The sequence below is a fragment of the Rhinolophus sinicus genome, chromosome 1, assembly GCF_057876585.1.
Source record: "Rhinolophus sinicus isolate RSI-liver-muscle chromosome 1, RSI-T2T, whole genome shotgun sequence".
Taxonomy (NCBI): domain Eukaryota; kingdom Metazoa; phylum Chordata; class Mammalia; order Chiroptera; family Rhinolophidae; genus Rhinolophus; species Rhinolophus sinicus.
The window spans coordinates 17616993-17640035 of record NC_142501.1 but is presented as its reverse complement, the minus strand read 5'-3'; the positions used below and the strand labels follow the sequence as shown (position 1 = coordinate 17640035).

The 23043-nt window shown below is 38.8% G+C and overlaps 1 protein-coding gene across 4 annotated transcripts; it reads right to left on the bottom strand.

Annotated features, from left to right (window-relative positions):
* Window positions 1-5298: 5298 nt before the first annotated feature.
* On the bottom strand, window positions 5299-22370 carry NFYB (nuclear transcription factor Y subunit beta). Of its 4 annotated transcripts, none has more exons than XM_019728476.3 (8): window positions 22237-22370; window positions 19625-19700; window positions 13276-13369; window positions 11735-11865; window positions 9617-9814; window positions 7697-7778; window positions 6820-6899; window positions 5299-6436 (listed from the first exon to the last, which is right to left on the bottom strand). In XM_019728476.3, exons 2-8 carry the CDS (start codon window positions 19628-19630, stop codon window positions 6404-6406), a joined length of 624 nt encoding a protein of 207 aa, XP_019584035.1. In that variant the 5' UTR covers window positions 19631-19700; window positions 22237-22370; the 3' UTR covers window positions 5299-6403. The 4 variants fall into 4 exon arrangements, with proteins under 4 accessions (XP_019584035.1, XP_074182339.1, XP_019584034.1 ...); XM_074326238.2 differs by having other exon boundaries at window positions 21421-22239; XM_019728475.3 differs by lacking the exon at window positions 22237-22370 and adding an exon at window positions 21119-21246.
* Window positions 22371-23043: the final 673 nt, after the last annotated feature.

Genomic DNA, 23043 nt, shown 5'->3' with positions numbered 1-23043 from the left:
TTGACCAGAACCCCCTCGTATGGTCCTGGACCTTGTCTTTAAAGTCATTGGTCATTAAGAGAATTTTAACTGCTAATTCTATTTCTTTAAGGATTATAGAATCATTAGGATTTTATATTCCTGAGTCAGCTTTGAGTAATTTTTTTTTTTTAGGGATTTCTCCATTTCACCTTAGTTTAAATATTTTTGACATGAATTTATCCATGTTATCTATCTTTTTAGTTTTCACAGCATCTGTACCAATGACTCTTTTTCATTCCTATCAGCTTATTTCTGCATTTTTTGGTCCTTAATTACTCTTTCCAGAGATTTTAATATTAAACCCATTAGTTATCTTCGAAGTTATTTGCCAATGCCAGGAGTATGTTGTAGTTGTCTTAGTCTTTATTATCATTTTGTCAGAGAATATGGACTAAAAGATTTCCATTTTCTGAAATTTGAGAATAGCTTTGATTTATTATGTGACCAGTTCTCATACATGTTCTACGTATTCTTGAAAAAAGCGTGTATTCCCCAACTGTGGAGTATTGTGTCCATTAGATCAAACTTGTTAGTTGTGCTATACAGATCTTCTCTTTACTGATTTACCTTATACTTGATTTCTTATTTCCTGAAGAGTCTCAAGATCTCTTTATGGTAGATTTCTGTTTCTCTTGAAGTTGTTACTATTTGCGTTTTGGGGGGGGTGGTATTATTAGAGGCATACTAATTTTATAATTTTTCTATCTTCCCTGGTGATTTGAACCTTTTGTAACTATGTAGTGACTCTGTCTCTGTGAATGCTTGTTGCCTTTGTTTTGTTGTTGTTACTTACCATAGCAACATTAATCTTTATCTGAATATCCCAGGTTTTTCTTTGGCTTTATATTTTCAATTTACAGGAGACACACTTACAAGATAAGGCCAAAGAAAATCTGTCTTTTTAACTGGATAGTTTAGTACATTTATATTTATTGTGATTACAAATATAAGTTAGATTTCTAGGTCATGTGTCATTTTTGTCCATTCCTGCCATCTTTCCTTGTCTTTCATTTTTCATTCTCTCTTCCCCTCCTCTATTTGTTGGGTTTTTATTTTCAATTATCTTCTTGAGTCCTATTTGGTTTTAAAATCTCCATGTTTGTTTTCTGTGTAATCTTTTGCTTACTATTCATGTTTTCCATGCTTCTTTCTGTTCCTTTACACTTTTTCCTGTGTTGATACCAGTAGTCTTTGTGGGTGATTCTACCATTGTATAAACTGTGTTGTTTTTCACTTTTGGTGCCATTTTTCCTTGTGTTTAGTGATACTTACCTTCTTTGGAAAATAGGAATTATTTGACGTATGGACTGAAATTGAGATCCTTGAGATAATTTGCTCTGCCAGACACTCAGAGGCTGTCAACCTGAAACTACTTTGCTATCAGCTTGAAGGTTCTGTGATTTCAGATCACAGACCTTGCGGGCTGGCCTTTGGTTATGAATTTGAGGGTGCTGGTGACTTATCCCCCTCCACCCAACACCAAAATTGAGACAAGCAAGGTTCCTTGCTGCCACTTCTGTGATGGTCCTTCTAGACCCCACATAGAGCCTTGGGCTTTATGTCCAGTCCCCCTCCATGGCTGTTTCATGGTCCCCAGAGTTCAACGGAACTCCCAGGGCAAAATCAGGTTTTGGTGCTGGCTCACCTCACCAGTTTCCTATTTTTACTTCATTTTTGGAGTTTTGCAGATGAATATTTTCATGTCAACTCGGTGATACATTTGAAGATATTTTATATTATTTAACATCACATTGTTGCTTAGGTTTTATTCAGCATTTGGTTTTGTAAACTGGGAGTTATTGAGGGTATCTAGACTGCCTTAAACTCTCGGAATTGAAGTCTAAATAAAAATTTGCTTTACTTTGCCCTGCATGTGAGTAGGAAACATGGTCGTTTGTAGTCTGTATAGAACTATAGGATGCCTCATTCCCTCCTTTTTCTGTCCTGCAAGACAGCACTTTACGGGACTGCTACTTGCAAGGTTGAAAATGTATAGAAAGAAACCATTTTTAAAGTGTCCTCTCCTCCAAAGAAATGCCTGTCATTTCCCTGAAATAGCTATTAACCCAAATATTATTCCTTTGTGTAGACTAGTGATTGCTTTGGTCTGAAATAAGGATTTGGATTTGGTTTCTTGTAAACCTAGCATTGGGCGTTATATATGCATATGCATAACTAAGTTTTCCTGGCATACCTGCCCTGCCTGAAAAGCACTCTTATTGTGACTTACTTTGCCCAGAAACTTGTTTTCAACCATCTACCCAGTGTTTAAAAGATTCTGCCTAATGGTTTTATATTCCTTAAAATCAGGTATAAAAAGAAGCAGTCTTGAAAGAAATATCTAAGGGGCTCTGCAGCCAGCTATGTTAGGCTGTTACAAAACTACTCAGCTTTGGGTGGTGCTATTTTCTGTATGTGGCAATTAGTATAAAGTTTTTACAAAAGTTTTAAAGGATTTCCTGAAATTTAAGCTGAAGGATATGTGGGACTTAGCCAGGCAGAGGGAAAGAAAGAATGTACTAGACAGAGGGAAGTGTATGTGTTTAAGGCCACAGCAGGGAGGTGGAAGGGGGCAAAGAACTTGGCTCAAGGACACAATAAATCAGGGTGGTTGGAGCATATGAGCAAGAAGCTCAATTTGGTGAAGGAAGCAAAGTAACATTTCCAGCTCTGAAAGAAACCATACATCAAAACGGAGTATTTTTCAGGCAGTATACTATAGCTCCTTGAAAAACAAAAGTCCAGTAGGGTTGTTCTAATTTTTACTCATGAGCATACTATATATGACTTAATATGAGTTCAAAGTCAATATATAAAAATTAATATGTAAATTATCTAATTCAGGGAGACCAAAAATACACATTTAAAACAGACTAACTTTTGGCATAGATCTTACCCAATACCACTTATTTGAACTCAAAAGTACATTTTATCACATAAAGCAACAAACATTGTCTTGTTTTGGACAGTTGATAAAAACTTTCCCAAGAGAAAAAGTATTTTTTTAAAAAACCTGCACTGTAAGATTTTATTCTTGTCAAATGGTGGAAACTATTTTATTTGGTTTTCATGCCTAATTTCTACTGCTGTAAAATTCTTGTAGTTGGACCCTCAGAACTATGTTCAATTAGATTATTAAAGGTAACTGGTATTCCTTTACCCAAGACAATCCAAATCCAGAAAACAGGCATTTAGGCATGTTTTTGCAGAAAAGAAAAATACTGAATGGATATTACACTGTAGGAGGAAAAGAAATACAAATAGCTTAAAACATCATCATACCAAGTCTATGACATTAGGAAGGTAGCATTAAAAAAATTCTGAAGTAAAGCATCTCCACTGTAATGAGGTAGTGAGGGAATAGACAGAAGCTACTCAAGTCCCTTCGTCTATCTGTTTTCGCCACTGAAGTTCATTTCTCTCTTAGATACTCATAAAAGCAAGATGCACAGTTATTTAAGAAAACAAACCACTTTGAGGTTAATGTAGGAGCTTATATACTTAAAATCCAGAGGCGAAGAAAACATGACATTCAATTCAATGCAACACAGCCCAAGTAAGAAGCCACAACTACCTCTTATATGCATGAAAGATTAGGTACCTGACACATGCCAGAAGGGTCTGAAGGCCATATAACCCCAAAGCTGACCTGATTTTACCTACTGTAAAGCTTTAATACTACCAGCAAATTATTAAATTTAGAAATTTGTTTTGAAGTTTAGGTCATTTTCGTCTAACCTTTTTTTTTTTTTTTTTTTTTTAAGATTTTTTTTTTATTGGGGAAGGGGAACAGGACTTTATTGGGGAACAATGGTCAAATTGTTGTCCTTTCAATCTTAGTTGTGGAGGGTTCTGTTCAGCTTCAAGTTGTTGTTCTTTCAGTCTTAGTTGTGGAGGGCGCAGCTCAGCTCCAGGTCCAGTTGCCGTTGCTAGTTGCAGGGGGCACAGCCCACCATCCCTTGCGGGAGTCGAACCGGCAACCTTGTGGTTGAGAGGACGCACTCCAACCAACTGAGCCATCCGGGAGCTCAGCGGCAGCTCAGCTCAAGGTGCCGTGTTCAATTTTAGTTGCAGGGGGCGCTGCCCACCATCCCTTGCGGGACTCGAGGAATTGAACTGGCAACCTTGTGGTTGAGAGCCCATGCTCCAACCAACAACTGAGCCATCCGGGAGGCAGCTCAGCTCAAGGTGCCGTGTTCAATCTTAGTTGCAGGGGGCAGAGCCCACCATCCCTTGCGGGAGTCGAGGAATTGAACTGGCAACCTTGTGGTTGAGAGCCCACTGGCCCATGTGGGAATCGAACCGGCAGCCTTCGGAGTTAGGAGCACGGAGCTCTAACCGCCTGAGCCACCGGGCCGGCCCTAGAAATTTGTTTTGGTATATATTGATATAAATTTTAAAGTCATCTCATTTTTCTTTAATCACTTATATAGTAATATACTGCCTGGATCAGATGAAAGGTATTTCAAAAATACACTATGTGAGTATCAAAAAAACCTTAAAATTTTGTGTATCTGTTAACCCAGCAATTCTACTTCTAAGAAATTATCTTAAGAAAACGGTCATGGATGTACATAAGATTCAGTGAAGTGTTGTTTATAACTGAAAAGATGTACAGTCAAAATGTCCTAGAGTATTAAATAAATTATGGTTCAACCATACAATAGAATAATAGAGGAATAAAAATAGAAGACTACGTAATAACCTAAGATGTTCACAGTATATATTAAGTGAAAAAAGCAGGTTATGAAACAGTATGCAAATATGAGCCTATTTTTATAAAAATATACATATTTAGCAAAGTAAAAGAACAAATTATATTTACCAAAATATTAACATTAACATTGGTTATTTTAACACAGTAGGATGATGGATGATTTGGCTTAACCACGCCTCACCCGTTTTGTGTTTTGTTTTGTTTTGGTTTTGTTTTTTTTGGTTATTTGAATTCTCTGTAATGAAGATTATTTTTTAAATGGAAAAGGTAGTAAAGGAGTATTTAACCTCAGATTAGCCCAAATATGCCCCCAAAGTCTCCTTCTGGCAAAGTAAATGTTTCTATTCAGCCTACATCAGGGAAATTCTTCTACCTTATAAATATGAATATCCTTCAAGGTGACCCTCACTTAAACTCTCTCTCTTTTAAGCAAACTACAAAATAGCAATTATTGATATTCAAAAAAGAGTTAATTATCATCTAAAGGAACAGATGAAAAAATATAAATCCTCACTTTAAAAAAGTAACACCCCAAGTACATACTACTAAATTATACAAAGTTACATTATCTAAGTTTAGTTTATTGCAAAGATCAAGACAGCACACTGGAAGTTGGCGGTTTCTATTTCACACCATTCACGGCACTCACTCTATTCTTCATTTCATTCACTCACCCATGCAAACAAAGGTCTGTATACACACAATGATGTCTGATGCGTCTTGGTTCCCATAGTATAATAGGAAACTTGACATTTCACTTATAAAGGTAAAATGAAGACATTTACCATCAGACTATAAAATTCCTCCTCTGGAAGAGGATACTATAGTATTTGAAGATATGCTTTAGAAAAATCATATACAAAATGAAACGGGCACCATTTCAAGAGCACTAAGACTGCATTAAACATAAATGAATTCCAACACTCATAATAATGTAACTCATAAACAAATTTAGTCTAAACAAAGCTCCAATAAACTAAAACTATCTGAACAGGCACAATGAACAGTGTAAACACTGTTAATGGGCACCAAGTTTAATAGGGCAGACAATAATTGCTTCTGCATTCACACTTGATTTTTCAATTACATTTTTTTTAAAAATGGTGCTGCTTAAGCTATGAATGTTTTACCAAAAAAATTAATTTTAATAAATATGGCAAATGCTAAAAATCTAGCTAGGTTATCATGCAAGATATTATATAACCAAGACAAACTCAAATTTATAATAAAGGCAACTTGCATTCAAAATGAACTCTACCCTTATATTTTATTAAAAGGGCAAACATCATGAATTAACCCAGCTGCTTACTTGAATTACAAAAGTAACATGATTCAATATGAAAATAAGAAACTGTCTACAAATCTCTGACAGTAATAAATTGCAATATACAATGCATACAGGAGTCATACAGAGCAACAAACTCTCGTACAAAACAAAAATATTTTAATACCTTTAAAATCCAAATTTTTTCTTTAAAATCATTCATGAAAAAGATTCTCAAGTCAGAATTAACACCTCAATTAGTCAAGCATCAGGAAGCTACATTACAGCGATTTAATATACAAGAGACATCCTTTCATCAGTCATTTCCTTCTAATGTCTCTGCTTCGGAATCATACAGATGTCTTGCTTCTCTATACTCCCCATTCCATCATTTCTTCAGATCATGAAAACTGAATTTGTTGAACACCAGAAATCTAAGAAAGTTGAAATTGATAAGAATTAAAGAAATGTTAGTTTAAAAATAACTTATGCATATTATAAGCATTTAGTGAATAAAAACAATAGCCAATGAAAACTGAGTCTGCTTGCCACCCCAAATCTCCATTCTTTCTACCCCCAAGAGCTACTTTATTAATTTCTCGTGTCTTTCTAGAAATCGATGCAAATATGAACATGTGTATATATATTTTTAACCATTAAAAGTATACTATACACAGTTACATATTTTGAGAAAACAATTTTTAACAACCTTCGTTATCCGGTTCTTAATAATATGTTGAAATTAACTACCTGCGATAAAAATCAACAGATATAATCAATTTTTAAAATAATTTAAAATACAAAGAAGGTACTCTACCTGTTGATATGATGTTGTGTAAACCATAACATTTTGTTGTTGACCATCTGCAGTTATTAATCCAGCTGGTAACTGGTTAGCTAAAAGACAAAAAAGTTAAATTGAGAAAAGAATTGCAGCCCCTTTCTTGGCCTGAACCTTAAGGTTGTGCTATTCATGTCTCATTACATTTCTGTTGCTTATCAATGTCATCTTGGGCAAAATCATAACCCCCCCAAATTTTCCATTTAAATAAAAGCACCTTAAAAAGTACATTTCATCTATGGCATTTTTGATTTTCTGAATCTTTATTTCTCTGAAGTGTGCTTTAGCTGATTGCCCAAGTGTACAAATCTGCAGAAAGACTGGACGTTTCTGCTTCCTGGGTAGACCTACAGCCTGAGGAGTGGCTGGGAGCAACACTTAGGGAACTAAGCAGCATATATTTTACGTACGAGAAATAGAAAACATATACATATAAATTTTACGTGAGAAACAGAATCACCATAGACCTTTATTTCACCAATATTACAATATGATAATTTTTAAAAAAAGAAACCAGCTCAAATTTATTTAAATCTATAATTCTCAATATTCAATCTCATATGAATGTTAAACCAAAAACTAAGGGCTATGGAAACCAGAAATATTGCTGCAAGATTACAATGTCTGCAGAATTAAAATTTTACACTTATCCTGCACTGAATTCACATACAAGGTCATGAACTAATAAGAATGATTCAAGATTGTGCATTGTCAAGATACTGAGTGCTGATATTCCTAAAATACCACTGCAGCCTTTCAGTATTAATATTTGCAATACTAAATCACCGCTAACAAGCTGCATGACTTGTTAAAAACAAATCTAGTTGCCTAAATGTGTCACAGCACTGCTTACTAAATGCCTCCTCTGTTAGCTCTTCACTTAGTCCGTCGGTAGCTGTAACTGCTCCACCAATTCCTTTCTCTCCTTTCATAGCCTGGGGAAGAAAAACCGAAAAGGTAATCACCACTATTCACAGGAAACTGTTTTCTAAATTAGACTGCTTACTTATTTCCTAAAATTAGGAGCTTCTATTTTTACAAACACTACACAGAGTGTATTAACACTTCTGGTTAATTACATATGAAGAGGCCCTTCAAAATGCTAACTTTTTATATAAGTAGTAATCATCACAAGACAGCGTTAATGACCTATAGCATCTGAAATATTTATGGGTAAAAAGAAAGAAATTAGGGGCCAGCCCGGTGACTCAGGCGGTTAGAGCTCCATGCTTTAGAGTTCCATGCTCCTAACTCCGAAGGCTGCCGGTTCGATTCCCACATGGGCCAGTGGGCTCTCAACCACAAGGATGCCAGTTCAATTCCTCGAGTCCCGCAAGGGATGGTGGGCTCTAACCCCTGCAACTAAGATTGAACACGGCACCTTGACCTGAGCTGCCTCCTGGATGTCTTAGTTGGTTGGAGCGCATCCTCTCAACCACAAGGTTGCCAGTTCGATTCCTCAACTCTGGCAAGGGATGGTGGGCAGCGCCCCCTGCAACTAAAATTGAACATGGCACCTTGAGCTGAGCTGCCGCTGAGCTGCCGCTGAGCTCCCGGATGGCTCAGTTGGTTGGAGCGCATCCTCTCAACCACAAGGTTGCCGGTTCGACTCCCACAAGGGATGGTGGGCTGTGCCCCCTGCAACTAGAAACGGCAACTGGACCTGGAGCTGAGCTGCGCCCTCCACAACTAAGACTGAAAGGACAACAACTTGACTTGGAAAAAAGTCCTGGAAGTACACACTGTTCCCCAATAAAGTCCTGTTCCCATTTCCCAATAAAATCTAAAAAAAAATAAAGAAATTATTCTGATTCCACACTACATCAAAAGGGAAATAGAACTCTACTATAGAGGAAATAGTCTGTAAAATACTAGAAATATTCAGCTAATAAATCTATAAAGAATTCAAGTTTATCACTTAATTATATATGCAGCTCTCAGCCAACTGGGCAGTACTGTAATTGCAAGTTGGGAGTTTAAAATTTCTAAATCAAAATGACAGTTTGGACCAACGACCTCTAAGTGTCCACCTTAGAGTAAGGTTCTGTGATGTGGAAGATTTGGAAAAGACCTAGGAAGAATTTACATATTCTGTTCCTTTAATCATTCCATGCAGGTATCACTAATTTAATGGTATTCTAACACTAAAGATACTAAGAAAATACTTTGAAAGCTAATGTGAATCTGACACCCAAGTTGCAGAGTGGAAATAAATATGCTGATCTTAATTCACTTTCACAAAATTTATAGGCAAAGATAAACCAAATAAGAAATGTAGAAGAATTCAGTTAATAGTAAGAAAGGGATATAGCTACAATTCCCTCTGTTTCTTATCTAAAAGGCCACAAGCTTTGAGATGCTACCTTTTATTACAGCTAACATTATTGAGCGTTCTTTATATGCTAAGCTAAGTGCAGTAAATAGATTATTTCACTCAGTCCTCTCAATAATTGTGAAGTAGGTACTATTATTAGCCTCACTTTACAGACCAGGAAACCAAGGCCTAAAGCACTTAAATAATCTGCCCAGGGTCACAGAGCTCACTCAGATGGTGACGGAGCTCCAGAGTCCACTCTTAATCATTACGTAACTGTCATTATTAATAACGGGGGGAAAAAAGGACTTACTCTTTAACTACAGTCATATAAGTGATTACATATTCCTAAAAAATTAATTTGGCATAAAATGAATTTTTAAGCAAATAATACATGCAAAAGTTAGTGAATTGTGTATCTTATTTTCTAAAACGCATAATGGAAGACATTTTACTTACCTCTCTGAACTTCTGAAGGTATAATTTTAGAGGTTCTACATAACTGTCAAAGCCTAAGGTAGACATGGCAAAGAGAATATCTTCTCCATTGATTGTCTTCCGTTTCTCCTGATGGCATCTTTCACTGGCTTCAGATGTTATAAAGCTGATGAACTCACTTACACATTCTTGAACACATTCTTTGGCATCTTTTGCAATCTGAAGAGAAAAATCACAGGGAAATTTGGAGGGAATATAATCATCACCTTCCTAACAACTTGCAAAAATAGAAGGCTATTCAGAAGAATACAAACTTCAGTTTATGACTATTAGACTTTAATCTTTGAAATGTATGCTAATAACATTAACACAATTTGTGCTATAAAAATTTCAGCCCTCAGAGTGAGAATAAAAACTCAAATACAAGTGAGAGAAGCCTTGACAATCATTCACAGGAAACAGCTATAATTTACCAGAGGTATAAAGGCAACCACAAGAGGTCCCTCCCACCCATGATGGACACTCTTACTAACCAAGTGCCCCAAGAAAAGCAATCCGGTCATGTATGTAGTATACTGTGGGCTAGACTTAGGTACCACTTCTCTGTTCTAGCATTTCCATGAATAAGGACACCAGAATTTTTTTAAAATAACACTGAATGCACATGAGGCTTACACGGCAATAAAATAATGACATCTGGTGGCATTTTTACTACTGAAGATAAGAAGTGTCAGGTATAGGTTTTCAGTTTATTAAAAAGCCTACCTAAAAAAGCACACACCTACCACCTCACTATAGAAACAATGCTTCTCTTAAGGGTCTGGGGTTTGAAAGTAAAACTCTAATGGATTAAATTACGCAATTCCAAAGCTATTTAAAACAGAAATGACACTCAAAATCCTTGCTGAAACAGTGTTTTTCACCTCCATGCCTAAATTACATCATGCAGAAAAGTAAACAAGAGTTGCATAAATGCAGTCAAGCAAGATAATGTGAGCTGTGTGTGTGTGTGTAAAAACTTTAGATTTTCTAGTAGTCACATTAAAAAAAGAAAAAAAACAGGATTAATTATATAGTTTACTTAACCCAATAAATCTAAAATATTATTTAAACACAGGATCAGTTTAAAAATTGAGATGTTTTAATTCTTTTTTTCATACTAAGTCTTGAAAATCTAGTGTATGTTTTACATTTACCAGCACATCGCAGTTCGCTAGTCACATGTCAAGTGTTCAGTAACCACATGTGGCTCATGGCTATGGTACTGGGCAGTACAGGCCTAGCCTATTTAAGCAATAATCAGCAATTGTGCTTTTTCACCCTTAAAACATAAAGAGTACCTCTCAAATTGGAACTTCTAGTCTCAGTGATGTATTTTAATAATATACTTATTTATAATCTTTCTTACTTTCATCTGTACTTTATAAGCTACAATGATAGGTGTATGTTATGCAATATAAAACTATATAAAAATTGTGAATTTTAAGACTAAGTGATGAGTAGTGACAATGAGTTTTTAAAAGTTGTTCTAACAAAACTACTTCTAAAAAAATCATACCAGTTGAATTTTAATGTATGTTAATATCTATAATTATATTAAAATAGTTGTTTCCAAATGATATTTTAAAAATCCTTACAATATCCATATCAGTCCCAAATTACCTCATTTTGCTGCAATATTGTAGAATTTACATCATACGCCCAAACTTATTTTACTATAAGACCCGGTCTTATATAAGACAGGGTATAATATATGATATGATATGATACGATATAATACCGGGTCTTATATTAATTTTTGCTCTAAAAGATGCATTAGAGCTGACTGTTGGGCTAGGTCTTATTTTCGGGGAAACAGGGTAGTTCTGATGATGCACCTGTTTTGAAAAATATTCTGAATTCTATTGTATCTGCTTCCAATTGGGGGGAGCGGGCGGGGGGGAGGGAGCATTTGGGAACATGACAGAACTAAAAATGGAACATTGTTCAGTAACTAAGTATGTAGAATTGAAAGAAATACTTTATTTGCTGAAAGTCTAAATGACTGAAATCAAGAGCTAACTGTATTTGTGAACTATGTATTCCTCCCGCACGCACCCCCCAAAAAAACACCCTAGTTAAACTACTCCTCTGCATTACCTTTCCCGTTTGAGGTATGGCATTTTTCATTATCCTTGCCACATTTGCAATTGGAAGATATATATCTTGTTCTCTGAAACTTTCTTTTGAACCATTTGTGTCTTCATGATCATTCATGCTGTCCTCGGTATCTAAAGAGATAAAAATAATTTAGGTTTAAAGCTTCTCATAATTTTTACTTCAAGATAGACTTCCTAAAATGATCTAGGATAAGAACCATTTTGGATCATTTCCTAATCCTTTTTAGGGATTAGGATAGTGGTTCTTTTCAGTTTTCTCAGGGCCAGAACTAAACCTACTCATTAATTTCAAACCCACTGTATAGAGCACTTTTGTCCTCAACTCTGCCTACTGAAATCCTACCTACCCATTCTCCAAAAAGTTCAAAAACATCTCCACGGTACCTTTAGAAACCATCTCTCCCTTCACAAAATATCACCAGTGCCTGTCTGCACATTATAATTCTTTTTATTTCCCATTCCCCCGTTAGACTCTGCTGCTTGAGGACAGGGATTAGTCGCGTGTCTTCCCTAGGACTTGGTATAGCACCTTCCAGAGGAGGTGCTCATGAATACATGTTGCACGACTCAGTTATAAAACTGAGAGACCTTGACCTATCGCTCCTTGAATACTGCTAGATTAAGAGGCTGTTTGTTTCTCCAAAGCCAAGTTTATATAGAAAGGAAAAACTGGACTTGACTATTACTGACCCAATTGGATCATTACTAATATTGTAATAGCCTTTGAACAAAGCTGTATCAGTGATCCAATGTTCTTACAGAAAGTGAGTTTTCAAATTATATAGATTTAGATATAATTGAAGATTTCACAGTACCAATGCTATCCTTTATGACTAAATGCATTATCTTGTAAGTAAACTTCCCACTCTATCTGTATTAAATACGAAAGACACATAAGCTGATTCAGTATACAGTTTTATGTGTTAATGTTATCAAAAATTAACTTGTCTGTATATGTTTTAGGATGAAGTAACTAACTGCCTTCTTCCAGTTGCCTTCTAAAAAATATATCTTAATACTTTTTAATCTAACAAATCAGAATGCCACAAAAGTAAATTATTTCTGATAGGCCAACATAATACTGCCATTCTAATATCTGACATAATTCAAACTTAGTACTGAATGAAAAACAAAAATACATCTGTTCATAATTACTAGAAATATAATAGTTAGCAACTCACCCTCTAAAGAAATATTTTATTTACTGTATCAATTGAATAAGATATTTCCAAATTAATACTCAAATAGGAAATCAGTAACAAATTTTTAAAGAAACTGTACCAGTTTTTAAAAGGCATGCTTTTATAGAATTCCTTTGTAGAACTCATCTCTCTTTTGAAGACTATTTCTAATTAAAACAATCTAATTAAATACACCTATTTTAGACTTTCACTGAACTGTGATGCAAGATCGCTAATTTTCCTATAAAGACAAAAGTAACCTAGAACATCATATTAATAAAATTTCCACTTTCTAATTTGTTCTGACTTGAGAATTTGTTTCTAATTGTGGCTTTCTTACCATCATGAGGCTGTATAACATAATGACTTCCACCAATATAGTCTGCAGAAATTCCTAGTTGAGAAGCATCTGTCGTAGAACTGTCACCATCCATCTATGAAGAAAAAAAGTTTTTCAATACTCTTCAATAAAACTTGTCTCAAAAAAATAATAGATTCAATGCTCATAAGATGTCAATTACATTTTTTCATAGCTTAAGCTTACTGTAAGAAAACATTTCCATTTCTTGATTTGGAAACCTTTTCATAGTTTGTCAACTATCAAAGAGTCCCCTCTCCATCTTCCATAAATGATAAGCATAAGACTAACAGGGAAACAAAACAAGGAAATGAAGCTAAAACACACACCTCTCTCTTTTCAGCTGCATAATCCTCAAATATAGTACAGGCAACCCTGACTTACAACCTAACTTATCCCTGGAATGACAAGCAAAACCAAAATCAGCTTAGTAGTCTCTTGGAAGTCACCTATATCCATCACTTCTAGCTCTCCTGCTAAAAAGCCTGATATCCCGAGGCAAACCCTTTTGTTCTTGCTGCAGACTTTCTTTCTTTGTGATCTCACTGAAGTTCTACAGTAAACAATGCCTTGGTTTAAACTGTTGTTTGGTGTAAGAAGCATATGGATTCCTTATACAATCTGTACCCATACAGCCCAAAAAGTACACCCATATTTTGAACAAGCCCATCAACCTCCAATTCTAGCCAAAGGTTAGTTTTCTCTTCCTCCAAACCTCAAACATTTCATTCTTTAAAGAAAAAAGGAGAATGGAGATCTGCATATAAGGATAGGGAAATTATAACCACAGACAAGAGTGAGCGTTAAAATGACTATTTGAAAAGAAGCCTGCTTAATTAATTTTGCTCAGAACTATAAGAATTCTAAGAGGGGAAAATCTAGAAAAAAACTGAACCATAAGCTCTAAACTGGCTACATTCCATTTCACCAACATGGCAAATCCTGGAAGTCTTTCTGCTTTGCAAAACAATAAGAGACTGGTTAGTTGTAGGTAGAAAAATGTAGATTAATTATCTGTATAAACAGTGTAGCAAAAATTAAGTGTAATTTAGACATGCTTTCAGCCAAGTCAAAAGACACTTGATCTGGAATATTCATCGAGGCCCAGGACCCAGCACAAGCTGAAGGTTATTCATTGCAGTTATTTGAGTGCTCGTGTAACACGTCTTCTTTTCCATCTCTGTTAGATTTTTATCTAATACTAAAATATGCTGGTTTCCAAGTCTTCAATAACGTGGCATTTCTTTGATGCATCTGTTGACTGTGGTATCTAATTTAATGGTAGATAGATACATTTCCATAATTTATAGTGGTTTTAAGGGATTAAAGAACAGATTTCACCTATCTTTAATAATATGTGCAAGTACAGGGTACCTAGTTACTGATACTTCTTAATGGCCACCAAGAAGTGGCAAACAACAGTCAGTGAGCTCTGACTGACTCTCCTACTGATCCCTGAAAACAAGCATCCCTACTGGTTAAGAGGAGTTCTATATAAAATGGAAATAATATCATGTACCCCATCTTAAATGGCTAATATAAATGAATGTGAACATTACCCAAATAAAAGATGCTGTTTTGACCCCAAATTACAAACAAGATACTAGGAGAGTAGTCTTTAACAGACAGATAGAATGATGACGGATTTATTAGCCATACAAAAGAGCTCAATTAGGACAGCTGTGCATTGACTAGTCTTTACAATGCCCTAGGGGAGACCAGACCAAAGTGGTCGTTGCAGAACATCCAAGTGCAAACAAACCTTTTTTTAAGGGAGGAGAAGAAAAACACAGTAACAGAAATGCTTTCCAAAATGAATGTCCACAAGATACCATGCGTCTTTTTAAATAGGAGACTGTTCAAATAGCCAGGATCTGGGAGGTTATTTATAAATGTAACATTAAAAAAATATTAAAGGCAAAAAGTTCAAGTCACATTATTTTGTCATGCGCTGGAATGAGCAGCAAGATTATCATTTGGATTAACAGCATTAGCACCTAACCTCAGTCTCCTAAGAAATATTTCCAAAAGTATTTCATAGAGTCATCAGAATTAAACAAATAGAAACCTGCCAAGGACAATGTTTGTCTCATACTCAGGAGATGTTAGATATCCTCCTCTCTCCTTTGAAAATAAGCCGCACCATCATCTGCTTCGCCGTATGTGTCTTTGGTTCCACAAGTTTTAGCTTTTCTGTCATTTCACCAAACCTTCTGTCTTCCTCTCCTCTTTGTACCATTAAAATTTGTGTCCCCTACTTTAAACCCAGTGTTCCCCCATCCTCCTAAAATCTTTCGGATTTACTCTTCTCCAAGCCAAAAAGTAGTGTTCCCTTCTTCAAATCCCCAAGGCGCTTAGTATCTTCCATTCAACAACTTAACCTCATCTTTGATGCTTACAATATGCTATCCATATAGAAGGAATGAAGGGGAAAACTTCATAGATACATCCCAAAGGGTGTTTTTTCCTAGGTCTAAAACATCTTATAAAAATTTACAAAATAGGGCAGCCACTTAGCTCAGTTGGTTAGAGTGTGGTGCTAGTAACACCAAGGTTGCCAGTTCAATCCCCACATGGGCCACTGTGAGCTGTGCCCCCCGTTAAAATAAATAAATAAATAAATAAATAAACTAATTAATTAATTAATTAATTAAATTACAGCATAGATTATAGATTGTAAGTAAGCCAGTCAACAATTATTTACCGTGTAAATAGTACTTCCCAGGTCCATGCTGTGTGCTCGTGACGAAGCAGTCACCAATACAGACTAGTCTGTCCTTATCTTGCGTAGAAGACAAATGTTATGTAAAATGGGGGCATGGGAAGGGGGTGGGGAGCACACCTATTAGTACTTCCAAGGAACAGATTCTGGAGTCAGATCACCATTTTTAATTCCCTGCGACTTACGAGCATGAGACCTTGAGCAAGTAAGATGAGACTAGGACTTACCATGTACAGACAGCCGAGTACAGTAGGAGTGCTCCATAAATGTCACATATAGCAATTAAATAATTACAAACAATTAACTAACTCGTAAGTGTCAAGTGCTAAGGAAAACAAGGATGTTTGGGTACGTGCTCTGGGAGTTTCTCCAAAAGGGACCTCACTAGTCTGAGTCAAAGAAGACTCTTAGGAAATAACATTTAAACTGAGACTAAAAGATGAACAGACGTGAGGCAAAGACAGATGGGAAAAGGATATTCCAGGGAAAGGAAATAGGGGAACATAGTATTGGTGGATTGGAACAAGCTAAGTAGGGGCCAAGCAGTCCCTTGTGGACAAGAGCAAATCAAAGAACAGTTTTAGCAAAGAGGGAAAATAAGACGTCTTTCTTAAAAGCTCACTCTGGCTCCAGTCCAGTGTAGAAAATGAACTGGAAGCGAGCGAGAATGGTGGCGGAAGACCAGTGAGGACGCTAATGCTGCAGTCAGAGCACAAATTCAGGCAAGATGATGGTCACTCGACAGCACTGGAGATCAACAGAACAAGGAGACCGGAGAGATTTTACTAGTGGGTAAAATCACCAGACTGGGTAACTGACTGAACAAGAGCGGGAGGAAGGACCAAAGGTAATGCTGTGATTCTTGTAGCTGGGTCGACAGATGGCCGTCACTGCAGAGAATGGGAAAGGAAAGGCGTAGGAGTGTTGGGCCTGGTTGCAATTGGTGACCATCAACGTGTAGTAGTACCAATATGTCCAGTTGTGACACTTCCAGGCCTGGTATAAGAACAGAGAAGCTAAAGCACTGGATTTCATCCAGACCACAAAGAGGGAAGAGCATGTAATGACGACAAGAGAATGGGTAAAATGACAAATCATTAGATTCAAGGGAAATGATAAATTTGGATAAAGTGGTTAAATCCCATTAAATTAATTTTATTGACTATTCTAATTATTTAGTAGAAAATACTGATCTAAAATATTATGTGAAATTAATGGTCAGCTGGCTTAGCTAATAAATTTTTATTCTGTAGTTTTCTCTGTAGTGATATTTAAACTGTACTAATAATTTGTTGTACAAATGCAGTAAATAGTGCCCTCTTTAATATGTTTAATATGTATTGAACACTTTCTAAATATCTCACGCAATGTTCACGACCTTGTGAAGATGAGAAAAACTGCGGTTGTATGAGGCTGACTTGCCAAAGGTGACACAGTAAATGGGACTGAAATCCAGAGTCTCAGTTGCCAAGTACTTTACAGTATTTGTTCCTGATAGTTTCTCCCATTGGCCTTAATCATAAATCTTTAACTTGCCCCTTCTAAATTCTAAGTCTACTGACTATATATTGAAAATATTTAAAGCTGCTTCTCAAACAAGGACAATACTCAGCTAACCAGGAGGCAGTGAGCAGCACTGGCTTTCAGGACAGACCACGGAGGGGGGAAGCTGGGCTCCCACTTCCTAGCTCTATGTCTTTGCTCACCACCTCTTTGTGCTACAGCTTCCCCGTTTTTAAAGTGGGGAAGCTGTAAGAAGTGAAGTGATTGTACAAAAAGCACTTCACAAAGAGCATGACACACAGTAAGAATTCAACAAATGTAACCTTGCACGATTACTGTCCCTGAAAACCCAGTTCTCATCCCTTTCCAGGCATAAGGAGTTTTCTCTCTCACACAACCCTTTACCTGTTCTGTGGATCAGATTCCTTTTTATCTCTCTAAAGTATCTTCAGTCCTCTTTACCAGCTTCTTCCCTCTTCCTTGAACATGCTTAGACTTTCATTAAGCACACAGAAGTACATGAGAAGCCTTAATTCTACTCCACACCCTGGTCTAGCTTCAATCTCACCCTGACTCCCCTTGCACACCTCTTCATTCCTATTTAAATTCCTTGACATGTGCTTTCCCCACTGCAACATGACACTGAAACCACTCTTAGAAGTTGCCAATGACCTTGCCTTCAGCCTACTTGACTCTCTTTATAGTGCCGGCCACTGCCAACCCCACATTTACACTTGGAATTCTCTTCTCCTTTGATTTCCAAAGCAATATTTTTCCTGGTTTATTCTTTCCTCTCCATCTCCTAATTGTTATTTTTATCCAAGTTTATTGTATTCTCTCTTTTCTTCCTATCTTAATGAATTCATTAAGTATCATTTCTACACTCATAAATCCTAAGTCTATAACCGTATCCTGCTTGCCACTCAATAAGGTATGCTTGTAGAACATGTCTGATATCCTATCATTGCCGGAACATACTGGAAGATACTGGAAAATGAAACTCACCTTCCCCATCCCCTCCAACGAGGCAATGGATGTGAGCTCCTTGATCTCCTTTTCAACTATTGCAATCCTATTAATAATACCATCCTTCCACTCTTCCAGGCTAATTATACCAGTGTCATCTTAAGTTCTTCCATCTCCCCCAAGATCTACCTAATCTGTTACCTCTTTTAAAATATCTTCTGGATATGCCCTTCCTTTTCTATTTCACTGCATTACTATCCAACTTACCTGAGAACATCTTGTGTTAAGAGTGATCTTACTAAAACACATCTACAGCTCTTACACCTATAATGGTTCTAAAAGTCTTCAAATGCAACCAAGTTTTCATGGCTGTACAAGAGTGGATCCCCCCACTTAACCTAACAAATCTTGTTTTCAACTCTATCTTAAGTGTAATAAAATCTTAGTGCCACCATGTGCCTTACTTAGGGATCACCAGGTGCAGTTTTTATTTTAGCAGTGAGGCCACAGGGCTCAAGGAAGCTGGGACATGCCTGACATCACAGTAGCAGATCTAGAACTGAGTATCCAGAGGGGCCGAGTGGTATCTGTTCACTCGATTATCCTATGAAATCCCCACTTGGACCATGAAGATCTACTTCCCAACCTCTGAGCATAAGTCACTCGTCCCTGCCTTCAGGCTTTTGCATTTGGCCACACCTTCCACCTATCCAAATGCCATCATCCGTCACGGTTCAACTGGAGGCCTACAGGCTCCGTCCAAGACATTCCCAACTACCCAGGCCTTCCACACCTCTTCTTTTCACTTGTTCTACTATCCTTAGAACCATCATTTTCCATTCTTCATATAATTGTCCTCTTTTAATTCAACTAAAGTCTTACCAGATAAACAGAAAGCCTCTTAAGAGCTGGGATAAGCTTTACCCTGTAGCTTTGCCAGTACTTAGGGGCCCTTAGGAAACACTACATGCAAGTGACTAAAAAGAAGGAAGCTTTAGGAATGAGTATAGGTACCATCTGTCTAGACTTGAAAGGCACTCATTCTATCAGGAATCTCCAATATAACTCAGTTATAATTTTGTTTCCAGCTAATTACTGTGCAAATATAATTAACAACCAAAAATAGTAAAACATACTTACTGTCATGAAATACTGTTGTCAGTGGCGTTCAAGAACACCCGTCTAAAATGGTGTCTAATTGTTGCCCAATTTCAACCTAGAAGATAAACATCTATTAGTAGTAAAAATGTATAGCCTACAGGCTTTCTTCCTAGTAAAAATTTTAAAGGCACATATAATTTTACCTACTATTCTTATTCAATGGGATGCATGGTATAAAATTTTGCAAAAAAGCAGGCACCCAATAAATGTGTGTTAAATTGGAAGATTTATTTTGGAGAACTGAACTCTAAAAGTTGATTCCATTGCAGAGGGTGGGGGAATTGCTTTTCCAACATAACCCTGAAGTTAGTCATGCTCACCATAAATATTCATCACAACACACCAAATTATATAATATGCAAGAGACCAAAAATTACACATCTATATTACTTAAAATATTAACACCCAAGGCACAAACACCTCACTTATCAACTGGATTTTGGGGGAATGGTTTTCTTAATGTTTTAAAGTGAAATTCAGGGGTCCAAAACCTCAAGAGAAAAATTTACCTCGGAATATAATGCTTTTAAATTGAATATCTCAGATTATACTGGGAAGATCACCTTGCTGCCCAAAGAACATATATAACAAACACAATCAATTAAGACCTCTATTTATAATTTTAAAGCACCATTTTGGACTAAAACTACATTCAGTAGCTCTTCATTCTCACTGTACATAGCTGAATAAATTGGTATCAATTACAATCTCCATCTCTCATTTGCTCCTTTCCTTTTTTTCCAAATGAAACAATTAAGGGGGGGGGGTGTCAAAAAAACATCCTTTCAGTGTTAATTTTAAGGAAAGAAAAACTACACATGTGCATTCCAGCATGAAATCTAGGAAACAGCAGAAAAATTGTAGCCACTGATTTGAATTTTTAAAAAGCCACTTCAAGGGTGGAGGCAGCAAAGGCAGGCTGACATTGCCTGCTATGATCGTAAAAGCAATTTCTAATTTCTTTTCAAATATTATCCTTTAACTCCCAAATTCCTTCCCTATAGCCGTGTTATTTGTTAAGCGTGTCTTTGAAAAAACAAATTCCTCAGAATACTTATAAGAGCTGTATATATTATGTATTTTGCTTGGGGGAGGGGAAGGGTCACACCTCACCACACTCACCCAAATAGTTGAGTATTTATTTAGATTCAGTATATTAAAGAAAAACCCTACCACCTCATATGGTATATATTTTCTTAAAGGCAGGTTATGATACATGTGAAAGCTCAAGGGAGCCCATACATCTGTTTAAGGTTTCAAGAAATGCAAATTTGTATCCAAGAAATGCAGCAGACCCTTCCTCCACCCTCCATTCTTCCCCACCAGAGTTTTGCATCAATAATAATCCTTAAATTAAGCTACAAGAGCAATGGGGAGAAGCAATAATTGCCTTTTAAGGAATTCTGATTAAACTTTCAATACTTTACAAATAAAACCCCTATTTATTAATGTCACTTATATTGTTTGGTTTACCTTATCACTGTAGGTTACTGATCAGTTTGCATACTGAGAGCCCAAACCACCCGTGACTCGTAGCATGAACCACGGAATTGAGAAGTCCATGACGGATAGTGGGATGCTGTTTTTTTTAAAGGTCGTATGCTACCTGAGCTTGTTTAAATTTATCTTGTTACAGTACTTTGGGGGAGATCACGACTTGTGGGTGCTCTGTAATTCTTTGTTCTCGCAGACTACTGCTCCTAAGGCCCGGAATATCCTCCCCGCCTCCCATCCAAGATTAAACCTTAGTCCAATCCGAAAGGCTTCCTTCCCACCTTCGGGGCAAGTCCAGGGACCGCAAGCCGCCAGATGGTTGCATTCTTTACGTGTAAACCAGACTGCGGGGAGACCAAATCCACTCCTTCCTGCCAGGGACCTCGCTTCCTCCCCACGAAGGTGCGCGAGCTGGCCCCAGCCCCACTGCCCCGCCGATCTGTCAGTCCCGCCTGTGCCCGGCGGACGCCCCTGGCGCGCATCCCCCCGACTCGCCTGGCCCAGGCCCCGGGCCCGCGCCCAACGCCTACCGCCCGCCCGCCGGGCGGTGCCAGGGTTGCCGGGACAGACAAAGCGGCCCGGCCCCGCCATGCCCCCGCGGGCGGAAGGGGGGCACTCCCCAGGGACCCCCGCTCCGCTGCCAGGCCGAAGGAACGGGGTCGGGGCCGGGGGTTGAAGCTGCGTCCCCCGCCCCCCCCCCCGGCAGGCCCCCATGCAAAATGGAGCTGGTCCGGGCGCCGCCGAGAGGGGGGCCCGACGGAGCCCCGGCGCCCCATTCTCGGCCTCCGGCCCGGAGCTCAGCGGCGACGAGCGGGAGGCGGCCTGGCCAGCGTCCCGCCGCTCCTCGGCCCCGCGCACAAAGAGCCGCACCGCGGCCCCGCGCCCGCTTCCCGGCCGGGCCCGCAGCGGGAGCGGCCTCGCAGGCGCCGAACCGGCCCCGGCCCCGACCTGGGCGGGAGGGCGGGCGGGAGGGAGGCGAGTGCCCCCGGCCGCCGCGGCGTTGGCGGCGGGGACGGCGCCGGCAGGAGACGGACATTTCATTCGAGCTAAAGTGGAGTCGGTTTAGGAGCGATCATTGGCCGAAGCGAGACACAAACCTCCAATGCAGCCCTGGTTGGCTCCCGTCTCCAATCGGCTGTTTGGTTGGACAGAAAATGGCTGCGAAGGAACCAGTCCCAGCGCGGAGCTCCGCTTCCAGCACTCGGCCTCCCCTCCCTCCGCCGCGGGCCGCTTCCCTCGGCTCGACACCCTCCCTCCGCGCCTGCCGCGCGCCCTCCCGCCCGCCGCGGCTCCGCCCCCCGCCCCGCCCCCGCTTTGGCCCCGCCCGAGGCCCCGGAGCCCTGCGGCCACCTCTGCGCTGGCCTGCAGAGCGGGCTGTGGGCCACGCGCGGTAGGTCTTGGGAGGCAGCGGCCTGCTTGCTGAGCCGGTGCTTCTTCCAAGGGCCAGGACCCGGCGCACTGCTAAGGACTCCGCGGGCTTTCTTCCCACGGTCTTTCCCCAGGCCTCTGCGAAGCGTGATTTCTCAGGTCTTCCTCTCTTTAAGGCCCCCTCCGTCCCCACGTGGAAGTGTCTCACCCGCCTGAGTGCAGCTTGCCTGCGCCTCGATTTTTTAAGAAGGGGAAACCAAGGGCAGAAGCCGCCAGCCAGGGCGACACCCGAGCTACTGGGTGGATTTGAAAGGCAGTTAGCTCCTGGAACGCCTTCAGCACCTCGTGTTTTCCTTGTGTCCGCTGTTAACTTTGCCAAATGCACAACGCTCCCTCTGACTTGGTTACTGAGCTCGGGTGTTCGCTTTTTCGGATTTCATCTAAAGATACAATCCTCTCCCTCAGGTTTAACAGGTTCGTCAGTCGAGGCATCCTTCACCCCGAACTTAAAATGTTGCATTTCCTGCCACCCCCAT

Excerpts from the sequence above, each read along its gene's own strand:
- NFYB (XM_074326235.2), bottom strand. The coding sequence starts at position 22,180 with ATGAAATGTCCGTCTCCTGCCGGCGCCGTCCCCGCCGCCAACGCCGCG.